Source organism: Ogataea parapolymorpha, chromosome VI (genome assembly GCF_000187245.1).
Source record: "Ogataea parapolymorpha DL-1 chromosome VI, whole genome shotgun sequence".
NCBI classification, from domain to species: Eukaryota; Fungi; Ascomycota; class Pichiomycetes; order Pichiales; family Pichiaceae; genus Ogataea; species Ogataea parapolymorpha.
Genome location: NC_027861.1, coordinates 854751 through 878773, shown reverse-complemented (window position 1 = coordinate 878773; position 24023 = coordinate 854751). Strand labels below are relative to the sequence as shown.

The 24023-nt window shown below is 48.6% G+C and overlaps 16 protein-coding genes across 16 annotated transcripts; 9 read left to right on the top strand and 7 right to left on the bottom strand.

The window, feature by feature from the left end:
• Positions 1-62: 62 nt before the first annotated feature.
• HPODL_01628 (uncharacterized protein) lies at positions 63-1166 on the bottom strand (the record flags this gene model as incomplete). Its single annotated transcript, XM_014078141.1, has 1 exon — positions 63-1166. The coding sequence occupies one exon, from the start codon at positions 1164-1166 to the stop codon at positions 63-65; it is 1104 nt and encodes a 367-aa protein (XP_013933616.1).
• Positions 1167-1209: 43 nt separating this feature from the next.
• Positions 1210-2682, top strand: HPODL_01627 (uncharacterized protein; the record flags this gene model as incomplete). The annotated part of the gene is made up of 1 exon (XM_014078140.1): positions 1210-2682. One exon carries the CDS (start codon positions 1210-1212, stop codon positions 2680-2682), a length of 1473 nt encoding a protein of 490 aa, XP_013933615.1.
• A 582-nt stretch (positions 2683-3264) lies between these two features.
• HPODL_01626 (uncharacterized protein) lies at positions 3265-4827 on the top strand (the record flags this gene model as incomplete). The annotated part of the gene is made up of 1 exon (XM_014078139.1): positions 3265-4827. The coding sequence occupies one exon, from the start codon at positions 3265-3267 to the stop codon at positions 4825-4827; it is 1563 nt and encodes a 520-aa protein (XP_013933614.1).
• A 170-nt stretch (positions 4828-4997) lies between these two features.
• HPODL_01625 (alpha 1,6-mannosyltransferase) lies at positions 4998-6086 on the top strand (the record flags this gene model as incomplete). Its single annotated transcript, XM_014078138.1, has 1 exon — positions 4998-6086. One exon carries the CDS (start codon positions 4998-5000, stop codon positions 6084-6086), a length of 1089 nt encoding a protein of 362 aa, XP_013933613.1.
• An 18-nt stretch (positions 6087-6104) lies between these two features.
• HPODL_01624 (putative glycosyltransferase HOC1) lies at positions 6105-7214 on the bottom strand (the record flags this gene model as incomplete). Its single annotated transcript, XM_014078137.1, has 1 exon — positions 6105-7214. One exon carries the CDS (start codon positions 7212-7214, stop codon positions 6105-6107), a length of 1110 nt encoding a protein of 369 aa, XP_013933612.1.
• A 140-nt stretch (positions 7215-7354) lies between these two features.
• HPODL_01623 (uncharacterized protein) lies at positions 7355-9052 on the top strand (the record flags this gene model as incomplete). The annotated part of the gene is made up of 1 exon (XM_014078136.1): positions 7355-9052. The coding sequence occupies one exon, from the start codon at positions 7355-7357 to the stop codon at positions 9050-9052; it is 1698 nt and encodes a 565-aa protein (XP_013933611.1).
• A 156-nt stretch (positions 9053-9208) lies between these two features.
• Positions 9209-10279, bottom strand: HPODL_01622 (uncharacterized protein; the record flags this gene model as incomplete). The annotated part of the gene is made up of 1 exon (XM_014078135.1): positions 9209-10279. One exon carries the CDS (start codon positions 10277-10279, stop codon positions 9209-9211), a length of 1071 nt encoding a protein of 356 aa, XP_013933610.1.
• A 37-nt stretch (positions 10280-10316) lies between these two features.
• HPODL_01621 (RNA-binding protein 42) lies at positions 10317-10781 on the top strand (the record flags this gene model as incomplete). Its single annotated transcript, XM_014078134.1, has 1 exon — positions 10317-10781. One exon carries the CDS (start codon positions 10317-10319, stop codon positions 10779-10781), a length of 465 nt encoding a protein of 154 aa, XP_013933609.1.
• Positions 10782-10866: 85 nt separating this feature from the next.
• HPODL_01620 (uncharacterized protein) lies at positions 10867-12708 on the top strand (the record flags this gene model as incomplete). The annotated part of the gene is made up of 1 exon (XM_014078133.1): positions 10867-12708. One exon carries the CDS (start codon positions 10867-10869, stop codon positions 12706-12708), a length of 1842 nt encoding a protein of 613 aa, XP_013933608.1.
• A 648-nt stretch (positions 12709-13356) lies between these two features.
• Positions 13357-14652, bottom strand: HPODL_01619 (uncharacterized protein; the record flags this gene model as incomplete). Its single annotated transcript, XM_014078132.1, has 1 exon — positions 13357-14652. One exon carries the CDS (start codon positions 14650-14652, stop codon positions 13357-13359), a length of 1296 nt encoding a protein of 431 aa, XP_013933607.1.
• An 848-nt stretch (positions 14653-15500) lies between these two features.
• On the top strand, positions 15501-17276 carry HPODL_01618 (Protein required for transcription of rDNA by RNA polymerase I; the record flags this gene model as incomplete). The annotated part of the gene is made up of 2 exons (XM_014078131.1): positions 15501-15710; positions 15750-17276. 2 exons carry the CDS (start codon positions 15501-15503, stop codon positions 17274-17276), a joined length of 1737 nt encoding a protein of 578 aa, XP_013933606.1.
• A 55-nt stretch (positions 17277-17331) lies between these two features.
• On the bottom strand, positions 17332-18525 carry HPODL_01617 (Peroxisomal membrane protein PEX12; the record flags this gene model as incomplete). Its single annotated transcript, XM_014078130.1, has 1 exon — positions 17332-18525. The coding sequence occupies one exon, from the start codon at positions 18523-18525 to the stop codon at positions 17332-17334; it is 1194 nt and encodes a 397-aa protein (XP_013933605.1).
• A 55-nt stretch (positions 18526-18580) lies between these two features.
• HPODL_01616 (Mediator of RNA polymerase II transcription subunit 21) lies at positions 18581-18997 on the top strand (the record flags this gene model as incomplete). Its single annotated transcript, XM_014078129.1, has 1 exon — positions 18581-18997. The coding sequence occupies one exon, from the start codon at positions 18581-18583 to the stop codon at positions 18995-18997; it is 417 nt and encodes a 138-aa protein (XP_013933604.1).
• A 4-nt stretch (positions 18998-19001) lies between these two features.
• On the bottom strand, positions 19002-20948 carry HPODL_01615 (dolichyl-phosphate-mannose-proteinmannosyltransferase; the record flags this gene model as incomplete). The annotated part of the gene is made up of 1 exon (XM_014078128.1): positions 19002-20948. The coding sequence occupies one exon, from the start codon at positions 20946-20948 to the stop codon at positions 19002-19004; it is 1947 nt and encodes a 648-aa protein (XP_013933603.1).
• Positions 20949-21402: 454 nt separating this feature from the next.
• On the top strand, positions 21403-22164 carry HPODL_01614 (KIN17-like protein; the record flags this gene model as incomplete). The annotated part of the gene is made up of 1 exon (XM_014078127.1): positions 21403-22164. The coding sequence occupies one exon, from the start codon at positions 21403-21405 to the stop codon at positions 22162-22164; it is 762 nt and encodes a 253-aa protein (XP_013933602.1).
• Positions 22165-22166: 2 nt separating this feature from the next.
• On the bottom strand, positions 22167-23987 carry HPODL_01613 (RING-finger protein MAG2; the record flags this gene model as incomplete). Its single annotated transcript, XM_014078126.1, has 1 exon — positions 22167-23987. The coding sequence occupies one exon, from the start codon at positions 23985-23987 to the stop codon at positions 22167-22169; it is 1821 nt and encodes a 606-aa protein (XP_013933601.1).
• Positions 23988-24023: the final 36 nt, after the last annotated feature.

Genomic DNA, 24023 nt, shown 5'->3' with positions numbered 1-24023 from the left:
CGAATTTGTGTTTGAAGCCCGTCTCCCGAATAAACTTGAAAGACATTAATTTCAAACATTTTTCAGCTATTTTTTTTCCTGATCTGCTTGAGCGGCTCCGCAAACGTCCATGCTGAGTAGCTGCAAATAGAGTTGGCGATATGTATGCGCCGCAGAGCCATTGTGAACATCGTGTTGACTGCCTGCATCGTCTGGAACTTGATGTGCTCCTGCGTGCTTGCCTCGAGCTCGTCAACACCGTAGAACCGCAATATCGCGTCTGTGTCCTCGAATTCGACCGCGTACTGCTCCGATCCGTCCTCCGATGATATGTATACTTTGAAATCGTCGACAATCACCAGCCGATTCTTTGTATTTTGCGCCAGCAGCGGTAACTGCGGAGGAACATAGCCGATGATCTGTGCTGACACGCGAACAACGTCTGCGTCCATCGAGTCGAGCTGCGACAGTCGCACTTCCGGATACTCAGAGTACTCTTGCACGGCGTTCGGGGCAGTCACGAGGTTCAGCACCTCGTTGGTGTCGACGAAATTGGGTGTGTGAGCTTTTAGAGACGGAACGGCCCGCTTGGTCTCTTGTATCTCCTTTTCCGAGTTTTCAGGCTCTAGTTTTCGTTTGGTTCTCAGCAGCTCCGACAGCTTATACCGCTGTTCCATTGGCTGGCGCAGACTTCTGGGCACATGCTGTTGTATGCGCTTGAGGAAGTCGCGTAGATTGGCGTCGGACGGCAGCTCCTGCTTGATCATGTCGGGCGTAAGCAGCTTCAATCGCGTCTTTTTCATCTCTATTTCGTTTCTGTAGCTGTGAATATAGCCGTCGAGCTGCACCAGCACCATTCGCTCGTACGGCAGATCGCACGGATTAAGACCTGGGTCAGGGTAGTCTGCTGTCTCGCGCAGCTGAGCCAGTATTCTTTCAAACTTTTCCTGGTGCATCTCTGCGCCGAGAATCATGGTGTTGGTCGCGATCTGGCCGGACTTTAATCTGAATCGGTCGTCATAGAGCCCTCTTTTCACGAGATCCATGGACGTGGTGAAATCCATTGCCTCGAGCAGAATGAACTGCGATCGCTCAAGCCGTCGGTAGCTGCACAGCACCGCATTCAGGGTTTTGTACTGGCCGATAAAAGGCGCGTCTATCTGCAGGTCCTCTATTTTAATAGACATTTAATGTAAATAAATAAAAAATAAAAATAAAAAATACTTATCTATGAAATCAAAGACATTTCAGCCTTCCAGAAAATCCAAGGCAAAAGACACACAACCAGATTCGGCAGAAAGCCTATACATTCGGGCCACCGAGGAGGAAGAGTTTGGCGACAGATGGCTGGGTTCAGATCTCGCCAAGGCTTTGAGATTCTACCAGAGAGCATATTGTTTGTATCTCGAATCGCTGCGATTGCAGACGGACTACCTGGACTCAAGATACAATGTGTCACGGCTCCTCTTTTTTGTGTATGACCGATACGTTAAAAATGAAGCTGTCATCCTTGACGAGCTGGAAAATTGCTCAGAAGCATTGACAGGCACAGCAAGCAGTGTGGTGAGACCGCTGCAAGAAATCATCCAGGTGTTCCAGGAGTCGATCCAGATCTCACAAACAGCCGAGGACTTTCCGTGGGATTTATATTATAACGCTGCGTTGTGCTATCTCGAGTACATGGAGGAGCTAGTGAACAATGGGGATAGTTTCAGTGAGCTCGTCTCCTGTGGCCAAGAGTGTCTGGAACTGCTCAGAAAAGTGCTTGAGCACCAAATGAGAGAGCTTGCTGCACTTTCAAGTCCAGAGGAACCGCAAGTTATTGCCAAAGAACACGAATACGAAACACAGCAAGAGGCAATAGTTCCACCAACTGTTCTTGAAACCTGCGTCACAGGATACAAAATTCTTGCGACAGTATATGAAGGGGCCATTTCAGAGGACGAAAGAGGGCTAGTGGAGCGGAAGTTCGCAGATGCCGCACTTAAACTCGACGAATTGGCGTCTACTTTAGTCAACCAATACTCTGCTCCGGTCCACGACTTCATTCCGCCGTTGTCTGCTGAAGACCTTGAGCAGCTTCATCTTACAAGACTATACTATGAGGCTGCAAAGGCCGATACTTTTGACAAGTTACTCGATCTCTGGCAAGGCTCGAAATCGGTAGAGAAGCTTCTTTTGGAAAACGAGTCCTACAGAACATTTCTGGCGAAAAAAGATACCATACCTGCTGCCACGCGCTGGCATGTGCTATCGTCTATCAGCAACCGCTACAAGGAAGCCTTTGAGCTCCTAAAGCAGGAGTACGATCAGTTAAAAAGAACTGCTACCAATTCACAGCTAGGTAGTAAGATCGCCCAGATGTGCTCTATTTTAATCGAGAGAGCAGACGTGGATCTCGAGCGATCACAGACAGCCACGTTGGAGGAAAAGACGCGAAACATCCTTGCTACAAATGCTAACAAGCTGCTGAGGAATGCCATTACGTATTCGCAGCAGTCAGGTGGCCTGAGAGAGAGCGTACTTGAGAAACTCGCTAGAAGAAAGAAATTGAAGGAGGCATCCACTCGGCTATGCATTTTGGAGGGCAAGACGTCGACCGAGGAGTTGGACAAAATAGTAGGAAGGACATTCTGGCCTCAGGAATTGCACGAACTGAAGGAACTGGGAATATATAAGGCTGAGCTGGGATTGTCATTATAGAGAGTGTATATATGTGAGGATTCAGCCATGCTGATGTGAAACCAGGAAATCTCTAGATTTATTCTTGCTTAGGTGAGTCCATCCTGAACTTGATTCTCCACTATCTACAATTCTTTGATATGCAGAACGAAAATCCAAATATTAAGGCAATGTTGCCTTTCATCACCATATCATTCGGTGGATTCTTGATGTGTTAGCTTAACGCCTCATATTTTGGTGATTTGTATAAGTTGGTAACTAAGCCCAGCAAATAGTCATATCAATGGAAGGTCTTGTGTTGTGCCATAGTTTTTTTGCTTGGTGAAACAATTGGGGCTAAATTGCAGCAGACAGCTTAAATATTTCACCTTATCTATATATAAAAATAAATTGAGATTAACTGAAAGGTAGCAAGGTGTGCACCCATTTTGAACCTGAAGCTGTTGGATGTTGTCTACTTAGAATTGTGATTGGTTGACTGGACAGCGAGATACGAACTCACAGCAAGCCCTAGATGAATAGATAATTGTTTAGTGTACTACGTCATGTACTACCTCTCCATATTTTTGACGTGAAATTAATTATTTTTTCTTTGTGGCTATCATGTTTATAGGGAGACAAAGGGAGCCCGCATTACCACTTGACTGCTCCAAAAAGCAACTTAATCCCGACTACAAGCTGCCTCTAGATGAATTGCCCCAAAAGGTGCTCAGTTGTGTTTTCAAGTATCTCGATATACCCGATTTGCGATCTCTTGCCCGTCTTGGGGACCCCTTCTCCTCGGCAACAAGACCATTCATTTATCGGTCCATAGTATACTCAGAGAAAATTGATGAGAGAACCGACACGAAAATATGCAATTACAACAGATACCTCCATCTGGTGTACACTCTCATCGAGAACCCAGAATGGGCCAAATACGTATCTCACGTCAGACTGGAAGATCCAATTAGACAGAGGGGCAAAATATGGACTGTCAAACTGAACGAGGTGCTCCGTGAAAATGAGTTACGGCTGATGGAAGGTCTGGCCAACAAAACACTGCTTGACTCGTTAGTTTGCCTTCTGGATCTCACAACAAATTTGCACTCCCTGCATGTGCCGACGTTAACCATTAAACAGCTCTCTCTGCTGAATTTGTCTTCCGTGAGGGAATTGACGATTTCGGTAGGCGAAGAAGACAGCATTGACGATTTTGTTGGCATTGATTTGCGAAATCTTACCAGTTTCTGCCTTCTCTTTGAAAAAAGCACGGATTCACTTCTTACCAAAATATCCAAGCATTTACGAAAAATCGGTGTTCTGGAGAAACTGGAAGTTCTTGAGTTGAATTATCGACAACGAGAGTTTAATGAGTTGCTCTCTCCAACCTGGTACGCTTTCTTCCATCCTCATACCGAGCTTGTTCTACCAAAACTACGAAAACTGGTCCTGGATCATTGTCAGATCGGCAGCAAACACGAACTGTTTTCCAGACGGCTGATCCAGACTGTTCCGCTTGAACAACTAGAATCGCTTACGCTTGGAGTTTACGAGTCGTCGCACAAAGGCTCGAAACATGGCTCCGAAACACATCCAACATTTCTCAATCACATCGCTTCGCAGTTCCGTAACCTACGACACCTCATTCTAAAACCCTCAGGAAATTGCCTCTTGTGCCAGGTGAGGTCTGTCATAGACTTCTTGCACTGTTATCCGCATCTACACAACCTATGTCTTTTTACGAACACGTTGAATTCCATGAACCGCCAGGATCTCGCCGCCGCGCTGACCGGCTGCACGGAACTACGCAAGCTTGCGCTTTTTGACGAAGCGATCCACATGAAACTGGTCAATCATCTCAAAAGATGGTTTATTTACGAGAATCTGGTCAAGTTCAAAACATATAACCATTTTGAGTGCGAAATCTTGCAGCAGGTGGAAAATCTGCAATTCGAACGATACGTCAGTACGTCGTTTGAGGCGTTCAGTACGGCCAACTCCAGCCTTATGATACTTTTTTGGCGAACGTTCCTGCCACACGTCAAGGCCGACACTCTGATCAGAGACCTGAGTGCAGACGAGTTCAAACTGTACGGCTACAATTTCCGCATCGACCGCGGCCAAAATTTGATCCAGATGTACACCGGTTCCAAATTTGGATACCAAAACTTGCTTTACTACTAAGCAACGCTGCGCCAGCTGCGATTATGCGGCATTGCTTTTTTTTTCCCGCCCCTGGAATATTGCATCATACAGGGTTATGCATCGAATGGTAGCACTAATTAGGAACGAGGCGGTGCGGCGTGAGGACAGTCCCTTACTTTCAAAACTTTTTGCCTTTCCCACTAATCAGCATGTTGAAGGTCCAGGTTGTGTTGCTGGTCAGTGCTGGCCTGCTAGTCGGGTCTTTACTGACGCTGCTGCATCCCAAGGTCGAGATCGTGAAGGACAGAAATTTGTACCAGGAGGCTTATCTGCAGAGTCCTGAGTATCTGAACAACACACCGTACTCCATCGGGTCGAATCCTTTCGACGCGGACGTGACCACGAGACGAATCATGGAGGCGTTCCCGTATGTTGCCAACTATAGCGAGCCTATAGAGAAGAACATTCTGCAGATGTGGAAGGTGGGTCCTGAAGACCCAGACTTCCCCTACAGACCGGAGTTTGACAGCTGGACAGAGATGAATCCGGGCTATAACCACGTGCACTACACCAACGCGAAGCTTGGCGAGTACGTGCTGGGTGTGTTCAACGAAACGGTGCCGGAAGTGGCCGAGACATTGAAGCAATTTCCCAAGCTAATTTTGGAGTCTGACTTCACGCGATATGCCTGGATCTTCTTGAACGGGGGAGTGTATGCGGATTTGGACACAGAGTGCACGGAGCCGATTGACAACTGGCCCGACGCGCACGACAGGTCCATCCATGCTCTGATCGCCATGGAGAGCGACTATAACATCCCCGAATGGGACGAGATGAACACTGGCCGGCTGCAGTTTGAGAACTGGGGCTTCAAATTCAAAAAACACCATCCGGCGCTGGCAAGGACCATTGCCAACGTTGTCAAGCTGACATTCAATCAGCAGGCGTGCCGCAAATTCGAGGATAAGTTCAAGCACATGGGACTGGATAGTTGCCATCCGCTTGGGGTGATTGAGTGGACCGGTCCCGGCGTGTTCACACAGTCGATGGTGGACTTCTTCAACAAGGAGCAGAAGTTGGAGATCAGGGACTTTGATTTCTACCGAACGAAAAAGGAGATTTTTGGGCCAGACACAAACGACTTTGTGAGCTATAGAACGTTCACGGGAATCGAGTCGCCGCTTATTCTGAACGACGTGTGCGTTCTGCCGCCTCGCGGCTTCCAATGCCAGGACGAGATGATCGGTAAGTACTGCTACATGAAGCACAAGTATTACGGAGGATGGAAAAATGAGTGATCTTTGCAGCTGTATAAATTATATTTCATTTAGCTTTCTCGCATAGTACAGGGAGGCATAGCCCCTGGAGATGGAGTTATCGTTGTCGTATTGGAGACCACCGGTAGCATCGTTGAGGTCCAGCAGGCCGTTGAACGAGATTGGGGGCAGGATCACGGTCGAGTTGATTTGAATAGGCCCCACAGCCATGGAGAAGGTTTTGTACGAGAATTTCGACTTCTTCGGCACCTCAGGCCCGTGGACCGGCATGTCGTGCTTTTCGATGCGGCCAACGCTGTCCTTTTTCGTAGCAGACGCCTCGTTTGGGAATAGGTACGCGTGTTCCTCCTTGAAGACAGAGGACACAAGCTTCCAGTCCTGTGAATTTAGATATTCAAACAGAACGTCTGTAAACATGGATGGGCCGGTGAACGAGGCGACGGGCTCAGAAGCGGCGTCCAAAGCAGACAGTCGGTCTTCCCAGTTGGCCGCCTTTATTTTAGCCTTATTTTTCTGCACATAGTCGACGATCCGGCCGATCAGCTTTGCCAGGAATGGATGGTGTTTTTTCGCCATGAAAATGTGCGTGCCAAACGTGAGCCGTCTGTTGTAGAGCTCGGCCCAGTTTTCGGCGTTATGATCTGTCTGGACACCGACCAGCAGCTGGGTGTCGAGCACCCTGGGCTCGAACCAGTGTCTGACCGGCTTGAAGATGTCTGTGTCGATATCTGCGTAGAGACCGCCCTCGCAGTAGATCAAGAGGTATTTGAGAAACTCGTGCTGGAGTTTTTCGTGGGGCAGCAGGTCCAGCGCCCGGAGCACCTCCGGTTCATTTTCGAAACATACTTCAACCCTTTTTCTTACGGCAAGCGTACCAAGAAATCGGTGCGCATAGTCCGGGCCGTTGACGTCTCGCCAGCGATTGACAAATGGCTTCAGGTTTTCAGGAACAAGCTCGCCACGTTCCCAAAACTGCCAGATGGTCCGCTCCGCGGCCCCATCAGAAAATGGGTGGTGCAGTAGCAGCTTGTGCTCTGTGGAAGCCAGCAGATCGACGGGCTTCGGGGCGGCCTTGAAGTACTGGGACGGCACCAGCACGATGAGCACAAACGATATCACAGACAAAACTAGCGGCTTGGCCACAAACATGGTTTTGGAAGGAAAGGACGATATTATTTTACAAGCCTACTTTGCAGATCGTACAGCGCAGCAGATGCATATTTCAGCAACAATAAAAAAAGCCCAGGGGGAGCAAAGGTAAAAAAAGTTTCTACAATAACTTTAGCCGTATGAGAATCTCCCGACTGTACTCGAAAGTCGCCACTGCGGGCGTGGTGTTGGCAGTGATCCTGCTGTTGCAGCTGGGTGCCTTCTACAGCAGAAGGGCCTCGGTGGTCCCCAAGGTGTCTGCTGAGCCTCTTCACGAGATCACCCCCAAACGTGGCTTGACTCCGGCTGATCTGGAGGTGATCAAGAAGCTTGAGGCCGTGCGCTTCAGCAAAGATCAGCAGAGACTCGCGGACGACCAGCAGCTGGATGTTTTGCGTGTGTTTGCTGCCCAGGAAAAGGAGCTGGAGGACCGGTATCTGGCCTCCTTGCGAGTGTACGAGGAGTTGGCGCAGCACAAGCCCAACATCATCAAAATCTACTACACGAGAAAGGACATGCGGCACGGCTCGGCCACAGTGTTCCGCAAGCTGATGGAGTCGTTTCTGGAGGTGATTGACAAAAACAGCGTGGTGCTGCAGAACCTGGATCCGGGACTGGAGTGCAGCACGCAGGCTCCACAATTTTCTGTATTGGACACAAAATACCCCAATTCATCGCTCAGGAACCTGTCCCATGCACACAAACAGGTTGCAGATGCCATTCCGGGCGCCAACCCATTCCCAGACCTGTACAACCACAACGGGTACGTGATGCTGGGCGGAGGATACCGCACGTGGGCCGCTCTGCTGGGAATCAAGGCACTAAGACGCACGGGCAGCACGCTTCCCGTGGAGGTGTTTCTGCGCAGAAAGAGCGACTACAATCAGGCCATGTGCGAAAACGTATTCCCGTCACTAAATGCTGAGTGTGTTCTGCTTTCCGATAGGTATGGCGACAAAATGCCTCGGAGACTAGAGTCCCTGGAGGACAAGTCTCTGGTGCCGTTTTTGCTGCTGGCGTCCTCCTACCAAAAGGTGTTTTGGATGGACTCGAACGTGTTTGCTGCGGTGTCGCCTGATGACTTGTTTGAGAGCTGGCTGGGAACTCAGTATGGATTTTTCAGCTGGAGAAGCAAGTACGCAACCACACTGAATCCTGCATACTACGACGTGGTAAGACTGAATCCACGGACGCCAGAGTACACGATGGACGAAAGTGCGTTCTTGCTCGACAAACAACAAAACTTTGAGAACCTGATGCTGGCCGCATACTACGAGCTGGAGGGGGAAAATAGCTACCACAAGCTGTTCGGACAGGCAAAATGCGGAGCAGGAAAACACGACTCGCTGAGTTATGCAACGCTTTTCTGCGACAGGCGCGAATTCAGATCGCAGCTTCTGGACGACATGGGTGGATTGCAGTTGCAACGCGATCCGATTGGAGAGTTTGAGAACAAATTTGAGGAGTACAGGCCAGTTCGTCCTTTGTTATACGAGGTCGACCCTGCCAGACTAAACCCGGAGACGCTGACAACTCCCGGTCGGATCTTTGGTAGCCACAATCTCACCTACGACGTGGACATGCTCGTGTTGGAGACGATGGATTTGTATGTGTGCCACGCAAACGACCACATTTTCAAAAACGTGGGCACGTTCTGCAACGACTACGTGGAGCAACAGCGCAGATATCTCGTTGATCACGAGATTGCAACTGTCGACTCCAGCCCACGCGGATTGGTGAACCGTCCCGACGATACTTCGGACGAGGTCAAGGACAGAGCAAACGCGGAGGTGATTTCAAAGCTGGTGGGCGTGGACAGATTACCAGAGTGGGAATGACCAGTGATTTATAGAGCAGTATCTGAATGACCAATAGACAAATTTAAGTGTCGAATAAAAAATAACTTTATTTGAGAGTTATTTTTTTTTTTGAGCATAAAATATTTCAGTATCTGATACTTCTTGTAGGATGATTTTCTTATATACAGGATAATGCTATTTATCATTTTTCTTATTCACCTTTTCACCCTTCTCGCTCACCTGCGGAACCTTGTCGGCGTCGAGAATCTTCTTTATATCCTCGACCATCAGCTGACTGGCAGCCTTGGTCCGCCAGCCAAACCCGTGCTCCTTCTTCAGCTGTGCATCCTTCTCTCTCTTCTTTCGCAGCAGATCGCCATACATCTCGTCTATTTTCTTGCTTCTTTCGACGTAATCGATCGTGTCGTCGCTGAACAGCAGATCAAAGACACGCCCGTCGCCCCAAAAGAATCCTTTTCTGTCGATCAGCCATGGCGCCCGAGAGCCCTTCTGGTTCAGCCAGAAAATGAAAATGGAATCTCCAGTGCCGTAGAAGCCGTCTCCCGTGTACACCTTGGCAAACTTGTTTTTGCGTAGATGGGACAGAGGCATCGTGTGGACCGGCGTAGGCTTGTAGGGAAGCACAGGGTGCGAGGTGAACCTCACAAACGGCTCCTTGAGATCACCGCCAGGGAGATACCACATTCTGCGGACCAGTCGCGACGGCGCAAGCGCAAAAGCCACGCCACACAGCGCCGTGAGGATTCCTGCCGCCGCAACGATCGACAAATGCATTCCCAAACGCAAATTGTTATGCAGATCACTCAGATTGTTCTCGTTTTCCTCATATATGTTCATGGCCATTTCGTGGCCTATTGACAGGACGTTGATGCCATAGATAAGAAAGACGAGACCGAAACAGTAGCAGAAGACGAAATACAGTCTGTGGTTTTCGCTCTCGTATATGAGTTCCGGCTCCTTTGCACGCTTCAGTTGCGCAAACATCTTTGCCAACGGGTACTTGGAGGGCTCTGGGGCGTTGGGATGTGGTAACAGAGACGGCATGGCCTCCTTCTCGAGTTTCAGCGAACGAGGAAGTCTATCTGAGAGGTTATTTGTTTGTTTTGCTTGTCCGGGGATTCTTGCCGAGATTGTTTTTTCGAGGTCTGGAGGTATGCTGTACATCCTGACCAGCACGCTTGGCCGCAAAACACGGCCCAATGTTTGTCGCGAAACAATATTTCTGTGTATTCCAACAAGTAGCATGAGGAGAAGAAAATTAATTGAATTTAATTTATTTTTCATGTCTTCGCACAAGAAGATAATTAATACCACCAAAACGTCCGATCGACGTGCCGCTGCCGGCACTAAAGCCACACGATACCTTCACACAAATCAAGAGCTAAGCATTGCCGACGACAAGAAGATTGACAAATCACTCCAGTTGCTTCAGGACATAAAACAGGCCTCGAAGTCGGATTGGAACCCTTCGCACTTTCGACTCTTTGTTGGCAATCTCGGCCAAGATGTCGACGAGGAGCTTCTACTGCGCTCTTTGATAAAGTATCCTTCGGTCTCAAAAGTGCAAGTTCCCAAAGACCACAAGAAGGGCGAGAATAAGGGCTACGGGTTTGTCTCGTTTAGTGATCCAGACGACTATCTTCGATGCTTCAAGGAGATGAATGGTAAGTACATTGGATCGAAGCCGGTCGAGCTTAAGAAGGCAAAAAGCAAGGAGCCGGCGACAAAGAAAAATAGGAAAAGGTGAGCGAAGGTCTCACATGGAAGATCTGGAATCTAATGAAGCACAATTATTTTTTTTATTTACCAAACTTCCATTTATCGATACGCGCATGGATCTCGTGGAAAAAGGCTTGCAATTATTCGAAAGAGGCAAGTACCAAGAGGCCCAACGCGTGCTTTCCAAGGCAGTCGACATTGCACAAGAGGAGCTGAAGAAAGGAGAAACCCAATGGCGCAGTAAGCTGGGATTACTGCTTGATTCGCGTGCAGCGTGCTATCAAAAGCTGGGTGACCTGGATGCGGCCTTGCAAGACGCGCGTCAGCAGCTGGCCCTTGAGCCGTACAAGTGCAAAAGCTATTTGCGGGCATCCAAAATACACGTTCTGGCCGGCCGCGACGAGGACGCATTGGAAGTGCTCGAGGCAGGTGTTCGTCGTCTGGAGCGGGGAAAGACTAAGTACGGAAGCCGGCTTCAGATCAACGAGCGCTTATTCAATAAGATGACGGCAGAAATCGAGGAGCTGCGACAGAAAAGCTTTTCAGACCCGCCTGCAAAGCGAAGGAAAGTCAAGTCCTACGATCCATTAAATTACCTTCCTTTCGAGCTCCAGGCCACAATTTTTTCGCATCTGGACCAGCCAAGCATGATGAACTGTCTACTGGTGAGCCATAGATGGAAACAAACGCTCGAAAACATGCCGACACTACTGCACAGTCCGGTCCTGAAACGGAACTTATCTCTCAAAGAATTTGTCAAGTTTCTCAACTTCTGCAGGACACGCCAATGTCGATCGTTCGAGACGTTGTCGCTTTCCCTGCGTGCGGTGGAGGAGTCCAGTATGCTCAAGCAATTGTTGTCGAGCGGTTTTCAGGTGAAGAGGTTAAATTTGAATTTAGCAAAATACGACAATTTCGAGCTAGCTAAACTTCTTAGCAACATCACGACAGGCCGGAAAATGTTTGCTGAACTGAAAGAATTATCGCTCTCCTTGCCTATCGTGGAGAACGGAGCTGGTATGACAGAGCTGCTTGGCTTTTTGGGGCCAAACATAACCAAACTGAACATAGTTATCACTGACTTGGTTGTCTCGAAACTGGTCCGACGTGAACCTAGCAAAATCGATTTGCCGCAACTTAGCAGGTTGGTCATCATGGTGCGTCCCAAGCTGCACGAGAAGCTGAACAAGCGTCTGATGCGTGTGCTATTTGCGAATTTCACCATCGACAATGTGCAAAGTCTCCATTTAATTAATTGCGATGTGGAAGCTGCCACCATGGAAAAAGTGTTGCAACGCCTGGAAAAGCTGGAACATTTTTCGGCGGATTCCTGTGGAGCACTGATTTTGGGAGACTACTTGAGATTTCTCTCCAGGAATGGAGTATCTCTGGAAAGTCTTGCTGTACGGGAGAGTACGCTCCCGCGCCCCTCGAGCTCAGTCTCAGACATAGATCTCCGTTTTCTATGGCGGCTGAAATCTCTAAGTTTGGAAAACACCTCGCTCAATTTCCAGCAGTTGTTCCTGCTCCTGCAGAGCACAAATCAACAACTACGACACCTCAAGCTAAAGGCCAACTACAAGCTTATTTTTACGCGCAGTGCATTTGACACTCGCATCCCGAGTGCAGCCACGCTTCCGGTAAACTTCCGCGAATTTCTGCAATGCGTGCCAAAACTGGAGTCTTTGGCACTGATTCAATGCACCAATCTTACCGACTCAGCCTTACGAAGCCTGTCAACCGAAATGGTGAACACCTCGTGCCCAAAAGGACTGAAGCTGCTAGATCTCTCTGCCAACGAGGTGAGCGGCGTGGGCATCATTGACCTGTTTCAAAGACCCAAAAGTTGGCTCCGGCTAGACCAGCTTCTGGCCCACGGATGCGATTTGCATCCTGACACCCTGTCGCTTCTTGTCCGCCGCGGCTATTGTGGAGATATACAGAGTTTAGCCTAGTAGACGTGAAATCTTAATTAGACGCGCATAAACAATAGAAATACGTTACGTTTTGTTCGATTGCATGAGTATTTGCATAATTCAAATGAACAATTTAAAATTCCCGTGATCTAAGCAGGCACCATTCGCGTGTTGGTTGCTGATGGCGGCCATGGCTGTTGCAATATTATGTAGGGCTTTCAAGGCAGGTGTTTCTTCTAAGGATACTGTTGAAACGAATTGCCAGCATGATTACATCGCTGAAGTAGCCTGGCTGTTTGAGCGAGACATGACAACACGAATAAAATGATTGATGATTTCAGTTTTTCAATTACCTAAAACTTGGGCTTGTGCCAGTCACAGAAATGCGTTGATTTTATTTTACTATACACTTAAAAATTGAAAAAGACAACATAAATGGATGGCTGGTCTAGCCAAAGATGCTTCGTTTGGGAAGCGGGATCCAATTGGCAAGTGATCTCTTCATGTCAGATTTACCATACATGACAACACCTCAAATAGCAAACCTATAATTCATAGCGGTCAATGCGATATTAATGAGTTTACGTAGATGATGTCAACATGGCCGACGCCTCATCAACACCGAAGCAGTACATTAGGCATGGCCCCTAGCGCAGGGAGTGGGAATGTAAAGTTGCCTGCAGAGCTTCATTTGCGTTCCGTATTATCCTTACTCTCCTCATCGCAGCTCTCCTCATCGTGGCTCTCCTTATCGTGGCTCTGCTCAGCGTCAGACTCCTGTTCCTTGTTCTGCTCAGCGTCCGTCGATTGTTGCGGCTCTTTCTTTTCGCCTACGCCCTGCAGTCCGCGGTCTCTAATCAAAAATGCCAATACGAAGCAGGCCCCTATCAGCGGGATAAAGAAAATAAACACTGTGCGCAGTCCGTGGTAGGTAATGTCGCGCAACTTGGTTTGGATCTCGGGACTGTACGCCGTCAAATCTATGGCGTAAATGTGTTTGCTCAATTTCTCAATCTCTTTGCTGGTTAATCCAACATTCGACGAGCGGAGCTTGCTGCGGAATTGATTGGACATTATCGCCGAGCAAGAAGCCATTCCAACGGCTGCCCCGACGGAACGGTTGAAATTTCTAGTTGCAATCACCACTGCTCTATCGGGCAGGCGCGTATGTGCTTGTAATGCAATGATGGTAGGCTGGAACACGAAGCCGACTCCAAGTCCCTGGACAAACACAATGAAACAGATCCCCACCATTGGGACGGATTTGCTAAAAAGCGCAAACTCCAAACACAGGCCCAATAGCCAGAGTCCAAAGCCTGGAATAATGATGAAGTTATAATGCTGGAAATAGGAAATCAGGAATCCAGAGATCGTACTGCTGAGCGCCTGCACAACCACCATTGGAAGCGTCAGACACGCGGACTGGTAGGAGCTCCATCCTCGCACCAGCTGGAAGTACAGCGGCATGAAGTACATGTTGGCGTAGAACACCATGCCGAATAAGAAGTTCTGCGTCATCATGATTGCAACGCTTGGCGTTTTGTACACTCTAAGAGGCATCATTGGCAAACGGGAGATCTTCCACTGTGTGAACAGAAAAATCAGGAAGAACACTCCGCCAATGGTGAGCAGACTGATCACCAGCGGAGAGTCCCACTCGTATGTGTTTCCGCCGCCCGAAATAGCAACTAAAAACAAAATGATTCCAATGGAGCTTGTGAAAAAACCGTAGTAGTCGATGTTCTTGAAATTCGACCATTTAATCTTGAAGTCTGGAGGCGAGGGCACAAACACCGCACTGACCACGGCTATAACTGCGGTGAGCGGACACAGAAAGTAGAAATTTCCGTGCCAGCTGACACTGCTTGCGAAACCACTAGCCACAAACGGACCTAAAGCATTTCCGAGCCCCACACAAGATCCCAGGATCCCCTGGTACTTGCCACGCTGCTGCAAGGTCACCAGGTCGCTCACGAAAATCATGCTCAACGAAGTGATGCCTCCGTTGGCTACTCCGGCAAAACCCCGAAAAACATATAACTGTGTGGCTGTGCGGCAGAAACAGGTCGCCAACTGGCTCAGGCTGAGAAGACACAGACTGAAAACCAGGAGGACTTTGCGGCTGAAGATGTCGGACAGTCGTCCCGATAAAATTTGAAATGAGGTTTGTCCGATCATGAGCGAGGTGCCCGCCCAGGAAACCGTTGCTTGAGCATTTAGGGCATCTGCGATTTCAGGCTGTATAACGGAAATTGATGTTTGGTCTAGGAACGAAGCCAGTAAGCCAAGTGCCAATGCCGAAAAGGCTATGATCAGCTTGTGAAAAGGCAGCCGGTTGACTTGGTTCTGTAGGGCGACTTTTTCAGTCATCTTTGCATGGGATTAGAGGGGCAGAGGCGCCTTTATATAATAAAATCTCGCACGCGACATTTTTTTTGCGGGACCGTTCCGCACTACATATCGGTGCCGCTTTAGTATCTTAATGCGTGTACGGATCAGGGTCTTAAAGTCATTTAGGCGCAAACGACACTCCTGAAGTCTGTGATACCAAATGCTTAGGCCGTGCGTGACAGAAATTACTGTTATTCGGTCCTGCCAATCCGAAGCCCAGTCGGTACTAAGCCATCCATCCAGCACGGTACTTATTCGGGCATAGGCCTTGGACCCAGGGTTTAGAATTGCTATTTCATGTTTAATCATGTCTTTGAAGTTATCCCTGGCAGCCCCACCATGACTTGATTATCTTCTGTCATTAGCTAATCCGAAAAAAAAAATTGAAAATTTTTTGTAGGCAAATAACACTATCAGACTAAATTGCATTGTGCGCTTTAATGCAAAACATGATGTCTGTACAGAACGCACCACTCATTGACGAGACGCTCAAGCGAAGGTACTCGGACAATGAGGATGTCAAACGGCGAAAGCTTGACGTGAGCGAGGAGCACGGTTCTGAAGTACAGGAGGAACATGCCTCAGATCCAGACTTCTCGGGCAAAGTGTATAGTTCGCTGGTCCGTTCCGCCCTCGACAGGATGGAAAAGGTAAGTACCGTGACATTTTCATTGTTCCACTAACTTCAGGACGATTACTCTGCTATAGACGCATTGGCCGCACAGCTCGCACTGCCTCGAAGCAATACCGAGTCGATCTCGTCAGACAAGCTGGTGCAAATGCTGCGTGTTCTGACCGGAGAGGTCACGAGACTCGACAACAAGGCCAGCGTCGCGCTTGTGCAGGCACTCCTTAAAATCGACTGGTTTGAGTACGAGAGCGACGACTTCTCCAGGGCATATTCCACCTTTCTGTCTGTACTCGTATCTGGAATACCAAAGTGGTGGAACGAGGTGGCCACGATGCTTGTTGGCGATTTCACCCGCAGAGAGCAGCTCGACTCGCACCATAGTACGCTCAAATATATTATTCAGGTGATTCCGACATCGACGAACGCCATTCCGGGTATTTTGAAGCGCCAGTTCCCCAATAAGACTGCTCCCAAGGCCGATTTGGTGAACTATGTGCGCAATCTCCTTTTTCTGCTGGGCTATTGCGACCAGGTGCGCCACGCTGTTTGGCAGCTGATCGTCGAGAACTGCATCAAATTGGACGTGGAGCTACAAAACGAGCTCGAGGAGCTGGACGACGAGGATTTGGAAGAGGCATTGAACAGCGACGAGGAGGAGGAAGACGCAGACGATGCCGATGAGCTCAGCGACGAAGACGAGTTTCTGGACGAGGAAGAGTATCAGGTCGAGATACAGAAGGTGAGCAATCTGTCGTCGAAGCTGGATAGTGTGATGCGGCTGCTGATGGACTCCGCGGCGCCCGTTTTCAAACAGGACCTATCTGCGGGCATTGCTCTGTTCAATACGCTGGCCACGCTCTTCAAGTCGCACGTTCTTCCAACACATTATACCCGATGCATCCAATATCTCATGTTCTATGTTGCGCAGCAGCATCCGGACCTCACAGACTCGTTTCTGGTCATGTTGATCGATATCGTTTTCAACGTCAACGAGATCGGCTCAAATAGAGTCAAGGCTATGCAATACGTGTCGTCGTTCATCGCCAGAGCCAAGAGTCTTTCAAAACAGCAGCTGGTGTTTGTGATTAAATATCTCACGTCGTGGTGCTCTGTTTTCGTAGCAGAGCGCGAAAATGAAATTTCTAACGGCCACGGCGGCATGGAACGGTTCAAGATCCTCTACTGCGTGTTTCAGGGCCTGCTGTACATCTTCTGTTTCCGCCACAGAGAGCTCAAGAACGATAAGGACGAGTGGGAGCTGAATCTTGACAAATTCTTCAACAAACTTATTATCTCGGGCTTCAACCCACTCAAGTACTGCAACGAGACCGTTGTGCTGATTTTCGCGCGGCTTGCACAGCAGGTCGACCTCTGCTACTGTTTCTCGATCATCGAGCGCAACAAAAGAGAGAGACTCAACGGAATCAAAAATATGCAGGCCGGCTCCGTTTTCGAGAGCAAGCAAGAATTTCTCGACCTCGAAGCTTACTTCCCGTTTGACCCGCTTATTCTCAAACGCTCTAAGGAGCTTGTTGAGGAGCATTATGTTGAATGGGAAAGCATAGACGACAGCGAAAGTGAATAACGTGAAATATCAAGTACGTATACTAAATCATTAATCCGAGTAAAAAAGAATAAAATTATATCATTAATCTTCTTATGTTCGTCACCTTCCACTCTTTCGCCGACTGGCTGTACTTGCAACCAACCAGGCGTTTGCCCGTTATCGGGCACTTGCCCCCATTTTCATCGCCCTCGCGCAGAAACGTGTAGATGCATTTGTAGCAGAAAACGTAGCCTGTCTCGATCACTGCCGGGTTGTGGATTTCCTCCTGGCAGAGCGGGCAATTTGGCGATTTGGTGACCAGTTTGCTGCGCATCTTGCGCGAAGCGGCCACCTCGTTGTTCAGCAGCGGCGGCACCTGTGGCGTTCTTTCGGTGACGGTGTCTGTCTTGAAATTCTTTTTTACGTCGGACGTGTTCCACCACTCGAGGAATTTGAGCAGGAAAATCGACACGGGCAGAACAGACTCGGAGCCAAATAGAAGCGACTTTTTGAGCGGATATGCCACTTGCGAGTAAGCGGCAACCACCGACTCTGAGAGCGAGATCGGCCTTATGCGACTGGATTTAGGCTCTGTGGACACACCTTGGAGGTACGCCGCTGTGCGGTCCTCCGCCAGCTTGTAGTCGAACTGGTTGAGCCTGGAGTACTGGATTCTGAACAGGTATTGGAGCAGGCTCGTGGACTTGAACTTGCCCGATAAATACAACACTTTGAACACGATATTGATCAGCTTTAATATCGTTGAAATCGCAGGATACAGCTTGAGAAACCAGTATTTGGCCAGATCCTTCTTGCTCTCGTCAGGCTTCAGTCTCTGCATGAGATATTCCGGCAACAAGCTGTCGTACAGCAGATCAAGCTTCTCCTTCAAGAACGGGACCAAAACAACCTCAGCGAGCGAGACACCCACCTGGCTCCCTCTGAGCCGTTTCAAAGTTTCGTATTTAGTCAGCTGTCCCGTAGCGGCGGTTTCGAGTGTTAGGTCCAGCTGATTGCACCTTTTGAGCCCGTAAAACTTCTCAATAAATGTAGAGTTCCAATTGCGCAGAAAGGAGTACTCCACCAAACCTCTGATCGCAAGATTCAGCTCATCGAAGTGGTTCAGGATCCTGATAAGATAGCGGGGGTATCTGTTGGCGTAATGGACCAGAACAAACCGGATACTTGGAGAAAGCAGGTTTTCCAGCTCCTTGGCGCTGATCACCTCAAACAGAGTTGGGGTGTTTCTGTCCAAGGAGCGGGAGTCCAAATTGGAGTAAAAGTCCATAGCCGGTAAATAAGCGAAAAATAATAAATTGTATTAAAATAATTATTTATTTACTATGACCGACAGGCTTACGCAGTTGCAGATCTGTCTCGATCAGCTGTCGGACATGTTTTTTGCTTCGCTATCGTATGTTGACCAGAACCATGTTGCCGTGCGATTGACTGAGGGAGACGAGATGTTGCCGGACCCAGATCACAATCCCCCGTCGGAAACAGAATTCAAGGCCAATCTGACAGAATTGACGTCGGATATAATATTAAAGACAAAGCAGATTCTCACTATAATAGACACTCTTCCTGGGGTGGGTGTGAGTAAGGACGAGCAATTGAAAAGAATAGAAAATCTGTCTCAGGAGCTGGCCGAAATAGAGAGATTAAAAACACAGACATTGCAGAGAAAAGAGAAACTCGGAAGCATAGTGGACGACCTGATAGTACAGGCGAGCGAGGGAATAGCGCAGACTAGAGACTGAATGCTTACAAAGATCTATATGCAATCACTAGACACGAAATCAGCACGGCGAGTGAACTGTCCACCTGAAGATAATTGAGCCACTGGCAAAAGAGCAGGAGTCCAAAATACAGCGCAAAAAGATAGTTTTCCGGGCCGCATTTGTGGCGCGACATCAAGAAGGGAGCAAAGTGGATCACAAAGCCAAACAGGAAATCCGTGGCATGATGGTCGAATTCGATGGCATCCGGTAGCCATTTTGCAGGCTTGTATGGATTGATGGTGACCAATTGCAGTAACTTGAAAATGGCAAAGCCGATAACAACCATTATCGCAGGCCAGTAAACCACTGGGTTGCCTGTAGACCAGATCTCTTCGTTGCCGTCTTTCCAGAGAAGAGTTTTCGTTTCCAAAAACGGCCATTGCAGCGGTTTCAGGTCCTGGAGCTGCCATTTTGGCAGTTTTGCCTTGAGTCGTCTCATGTGCATGTGTACTTCCTCCAGCTTGTTCCAGAATGTGAGGTTCTTATACTCCACGGGCGTTCCTTCCAGTTTTGGATGGATGTTTCTGTCAAAGTACCACAGAGACCGTATATAATTTGGCTTCTCGATACAGATGACTTCGTCGTGTCCTTCTGCCCATTTGGGCAATGCGTTCTCGGTGGCCATCACAAAACACTTATTTTTCACGTTAAATATCTGGAACACGGACTCGACCGCTCTAAACCGCTTCGAACCGAGCTCTGTGGAATACTCGACCGCTGGACGGAGCTCAAAGTTGAGCCAGTTTTCTCCGGTCCACGACAGGTTGCCAATGGCGCCGACTTCTTTGTTGTAGTCTGTCTCTGAAAGCGGCGGCTTTTCATTTGCGTTGATGTATAGATATCTTTGGGTAGCGTTGTGGAACAGGCGGATCTGCCTGCCTGTTTCAATGAATTTGGCTTTGCGCACCAGCTCGCCCATGCTGGCTTTCACTCGCTGCTCGACAAACCACAGGTTTTCGTCAGAGTCGGTTTGTGAGGCAGTGACCCGCTGGTTGCCCGATTTCGGGTAGTTGCTGCTCTCAGAGTGCAGATATTTGCCCGTGTAGAAACTGCGCAGCGAGACTGAGGAGCCGTAGGAAATGTCCGCGATGCGGGGCGGAGATGAATTGAGGAGGTGCTGGAAGTGAGGCGATAGCGATAAAGTCCCCGGGCCGGGGTTTGGAAGCAATCGCAAATGCACTGCAAACACAGAAACATAGATCAACACTGGAATTATAAGCCAGAGCTTAGTTCTGATCAGTGCGTTCTTGACTATAGTTCTTGGCTTTATGGTGAGATCACCAACCTCAAGCCATATACTTCTGGCAAAAACCACCGCCATCCACGCAGCGGTGGCCAGTCCTATCCAGTTGGAGGCCACCAGACATCCTAGTGCAATCGAGCTGCCCAAAAGTGCTGCAACTTTGCGTTTTTTGCTAGGCTTCCCGTCCAGCGTCTTGGTTAGGGCTATTGCCTGACTGAAGAAAAACAGCGTTGGTGAGACCCCAGTGGCCAGTCTGGACTCCTGCACAAACGAGTTGTCGAAGGCCACCAAAAGAGCGCCAGAAAGTGCGATCTTGTGGCTGACCCGACACGCTTGCAAAGTTTTGTACGTGAGGAGCACGGTAGCTGTTCCGAAAAGTGCGCTCAGCGATCGAAGAAGAGACCATGATACACTTCCACCTCCAAGAAACACAATAGCCGCGTATATGAGGCCTGGAAGCGGTGGGTCAGGAGCGAGGTAAAAACTGCCCGACAGGTAATTTGACACGGAGTCGTGAATTTTGGATTCCTCGGGAACCAGGACCTGAGGAGAGCCGATGTTGTACAGCCGTAGGCCCAATGCTATTGCCGCAACGGCCACCAATTGTATTCGGTGTTTTTTGGGCATATCCATTGTCACGGATTTGGGGCTGTAGTATTGCCTCACCGGACCGTTTAAACAAGACATAAATAAAATATGAAAATTATCGGACAGATAAAAAAATATCCAAGGCAGGAAAATTAAATAAATAAAAATAATATGTCAAGCTTACGCTATCGTTCTACCTTGCGAGGGACTGCTGGATCTGTTTTTACGACGAGTAGATGCAAGTCAACAACTGGGTTTACCTTCTGCTAATCCAAGGATTGACAAATGATAAATACATGTATTTCTTTTCTTCGGGTTGCACTCCCCATATTCAGCCTGAAAAATAGGGGGCTATAATACATTAGCTGTAGTGAGAAGAGTGAAGAAGCTAAAGCCTTACGTAGCTGCTATGATAGAGGCTCTAATCTGTACCCGGTATTATTGGAAAATTAGCATCAAAGGAAATACTAACTTGATCAGTAGTTTAGATAATAGCTGCCACAGATTTGTTTTAATTTAATTTATTGGAATATTAAAAAATAAATCAATATAAATGGCGAGACCAGAATACGGGACTGCCAAGCACGCGTCCAGCCAGATGCGCAGGCGAGGGCTACAGAAAACCAAGTTCTACTGCCAAGTATGTGAAAAGCAGTGCTTGGACGAGAACGGATTTAAATTGCATATACAGTCACCATCTCATATCAAGAAGCTAAACTCGAAACTAGAAAATTCGCACAACGACTCGAGGGCGCTTATTGGAGAGTACTCGGGACGATTTCTGGGCGATTTTTTGCGTCTGCTCAGAATAAACCACGGGGAAAAGCTCATCGGAAGCAACAGATTCTATCAGGAGTACATTATGGACAAAAACCATGTGCATCTCAACTCCACGAGGTGGAAAAGTCTGACATCCTTAGTGCTATTTCTGAAACACCAAGGATTGTGCAGGGTGGAAGAGAACGAGGAGTACGAGGAATACGATGCAGAACGCTACTCGATAGCTTATATTGATAAAAGTCCCAAAAAAGAGACCAAAGAGCTCAAAGTGCGCAGCGACGAGGAAGCTTCGTTGCGTGGACTGCAAGAGCAGATAGAACGCGGAAAACAACTACAGGAAAGCTCGAAGCCAGAAACCCTAGAGACAACAACGCCGGGTCTGGATAATCATGATAAAATAAAAATATCTATGAACAAGCCTATCAATAAGTGCGGCATGAAAATCGTGCCGGGAGTCGGACACGCTGTGGCGCCACAGGTGCGTAAAAGCTCCAAACTCAAAAGTCGCATCGCTGCGAAAAACGTGTTAGAATGAGATTATGTGAAACTTAACACAATTTTCTTTTTCTTCTTTCCGGTAGCATTTGCCGACTGTTTGGCCTGTTGAATAATCAACTCTGCTTCTGCGTCGTATTCATCCGACTCGGGGTCTTCAGACTTCAGAATTCTCGTTCCCCAGACCGTGGTCTTGTATTTCGACTCGTCATCTGGAAGCAGTACGTCCTCACCTAAGGGTGGAGCATTGGACTCCACAAACGTGTGCGACGATGCCTGCTCGCCGTAACCATAGTCGGTCAGGCTCAAGTTATTCTCTTTTGAGTAGAACTGCAGGGTTTTCAGTTCCAGCTCTTTTTCAAAGGCAGCCTTGCTGCGGTCTTCTCTTCGCTTCTTATTGCGCGACGCCCGACTGCGCTCGCTGAGTTTTTTACTGAAGCGAGCGGAGATTTCTTTAGGGAACTGCGGCAACTGATCCGTCCAGTCAAGCTCCAAAAACCCTATTTCTGTGCCAACAGGCAAATGTCCAAGATATTTCAGCCGTCCAATGGTCTCCTCAGTGAGAGGCGAGTATTCGTAATTAATATTTTCGAGAATGGGATGCAGAGTGAGCGGGAACGCGGAGTAGTCGCCATACAACGACTTGAGGATTTGAACGTCCAGATTTGTGAGGAAGTACTTGACGCTCGAGTTGAATGCGGTTTGGTAGAAAAAGAAGCCCTTCTCTGTTTCTTGGAATTGGTGCTGACGGAGAGTTAGCTCATCCAAATGCAGACTCAGACTCTCTGGAGACTCTGGTATCGCGGCCTGAGATGACTCAGCAAAGGAAGCCGCCATAGCGTCCATGTGAGACCGGATCTTGAGCTCGGCCAGCTCATAGTGGTGCGTGCTATCGCCGTATAGCTCAGAATCCAGAGACCTATGTAATTTAAGTGTCTCCAATTCCTGTTCAAAACATTTAATAGCGAAGCCTGGTCCACATTGCATTATCCTCGAATATTTCACGTAGCGCGAGTCGTTCAGGAAGTTGTCAACAGTGGCGAAATCGGGTATCCAGGGAATATCGCCGTCAAACTGGCAGTTTTCCAAGTAAAGACGGAACGGCTGCGCAAAGACCCGCGAGGCAGGCCTGTACATGAGCTCCAGCTCCACAGGCTGATCAACAGACGGCTGCTCGAATCGCTCGTCAATTTTTGTGATTAGTACAGGGAGCAACTCGTGTTTTTCTCTAATGTCCTCCGAACAGAGCGGACACTTGACGCGGCCTCGATAGTCCTCCTGAGTTGAAAAAGCGGCAAACAGCCGCAACAAGCACGTGTAGCAGAAAACGTGGCCGCACCGCGTCATCCGCGGAGCAATAAACTCGTCTCCAAGGCAGATAGGACACTGGTGATCATTTTTGTTGATCAGCACGCGCAAGATTGAGGCGTCGTCCAAAGGCACGTTTGGGTCCAGAATCTGCGTCCTATAATCCCCACGGTAGTCCACAATGAACCTGTAGTTGACATTTACGTTTTGGCGGCCAGTCAAATTCAGTCGGACACTCTGAGCACGATGTTTCTTAGAGCCCGGCCGACGACCGGTATCGGTCACCACGTTATGTTCTGGTAGCTGAAATTCTACCAGATGACTAATGTCGATGCCTTTCCGTCCTCTCCCCAAGGCTCTGTCAAAAGGAAAGTCGTCCACGAGCACAGGCTTGTTTGCTTTGTTGTATCTCTTGGAACCGTGCTTTTTGGACTCTCTCGGCCGGACCTTGGAGCTTGCCGCCGATTGGCTGGAACGCGCGGCGACGGCCGGAGTGGTGGTCCGCGGAGCGTACACACGCTCCTGGGAACCTGAGGAAGGGGCTTTCATCTCCATAAAAGGAATAAGGATAATTATTTAGGCAAATAATTA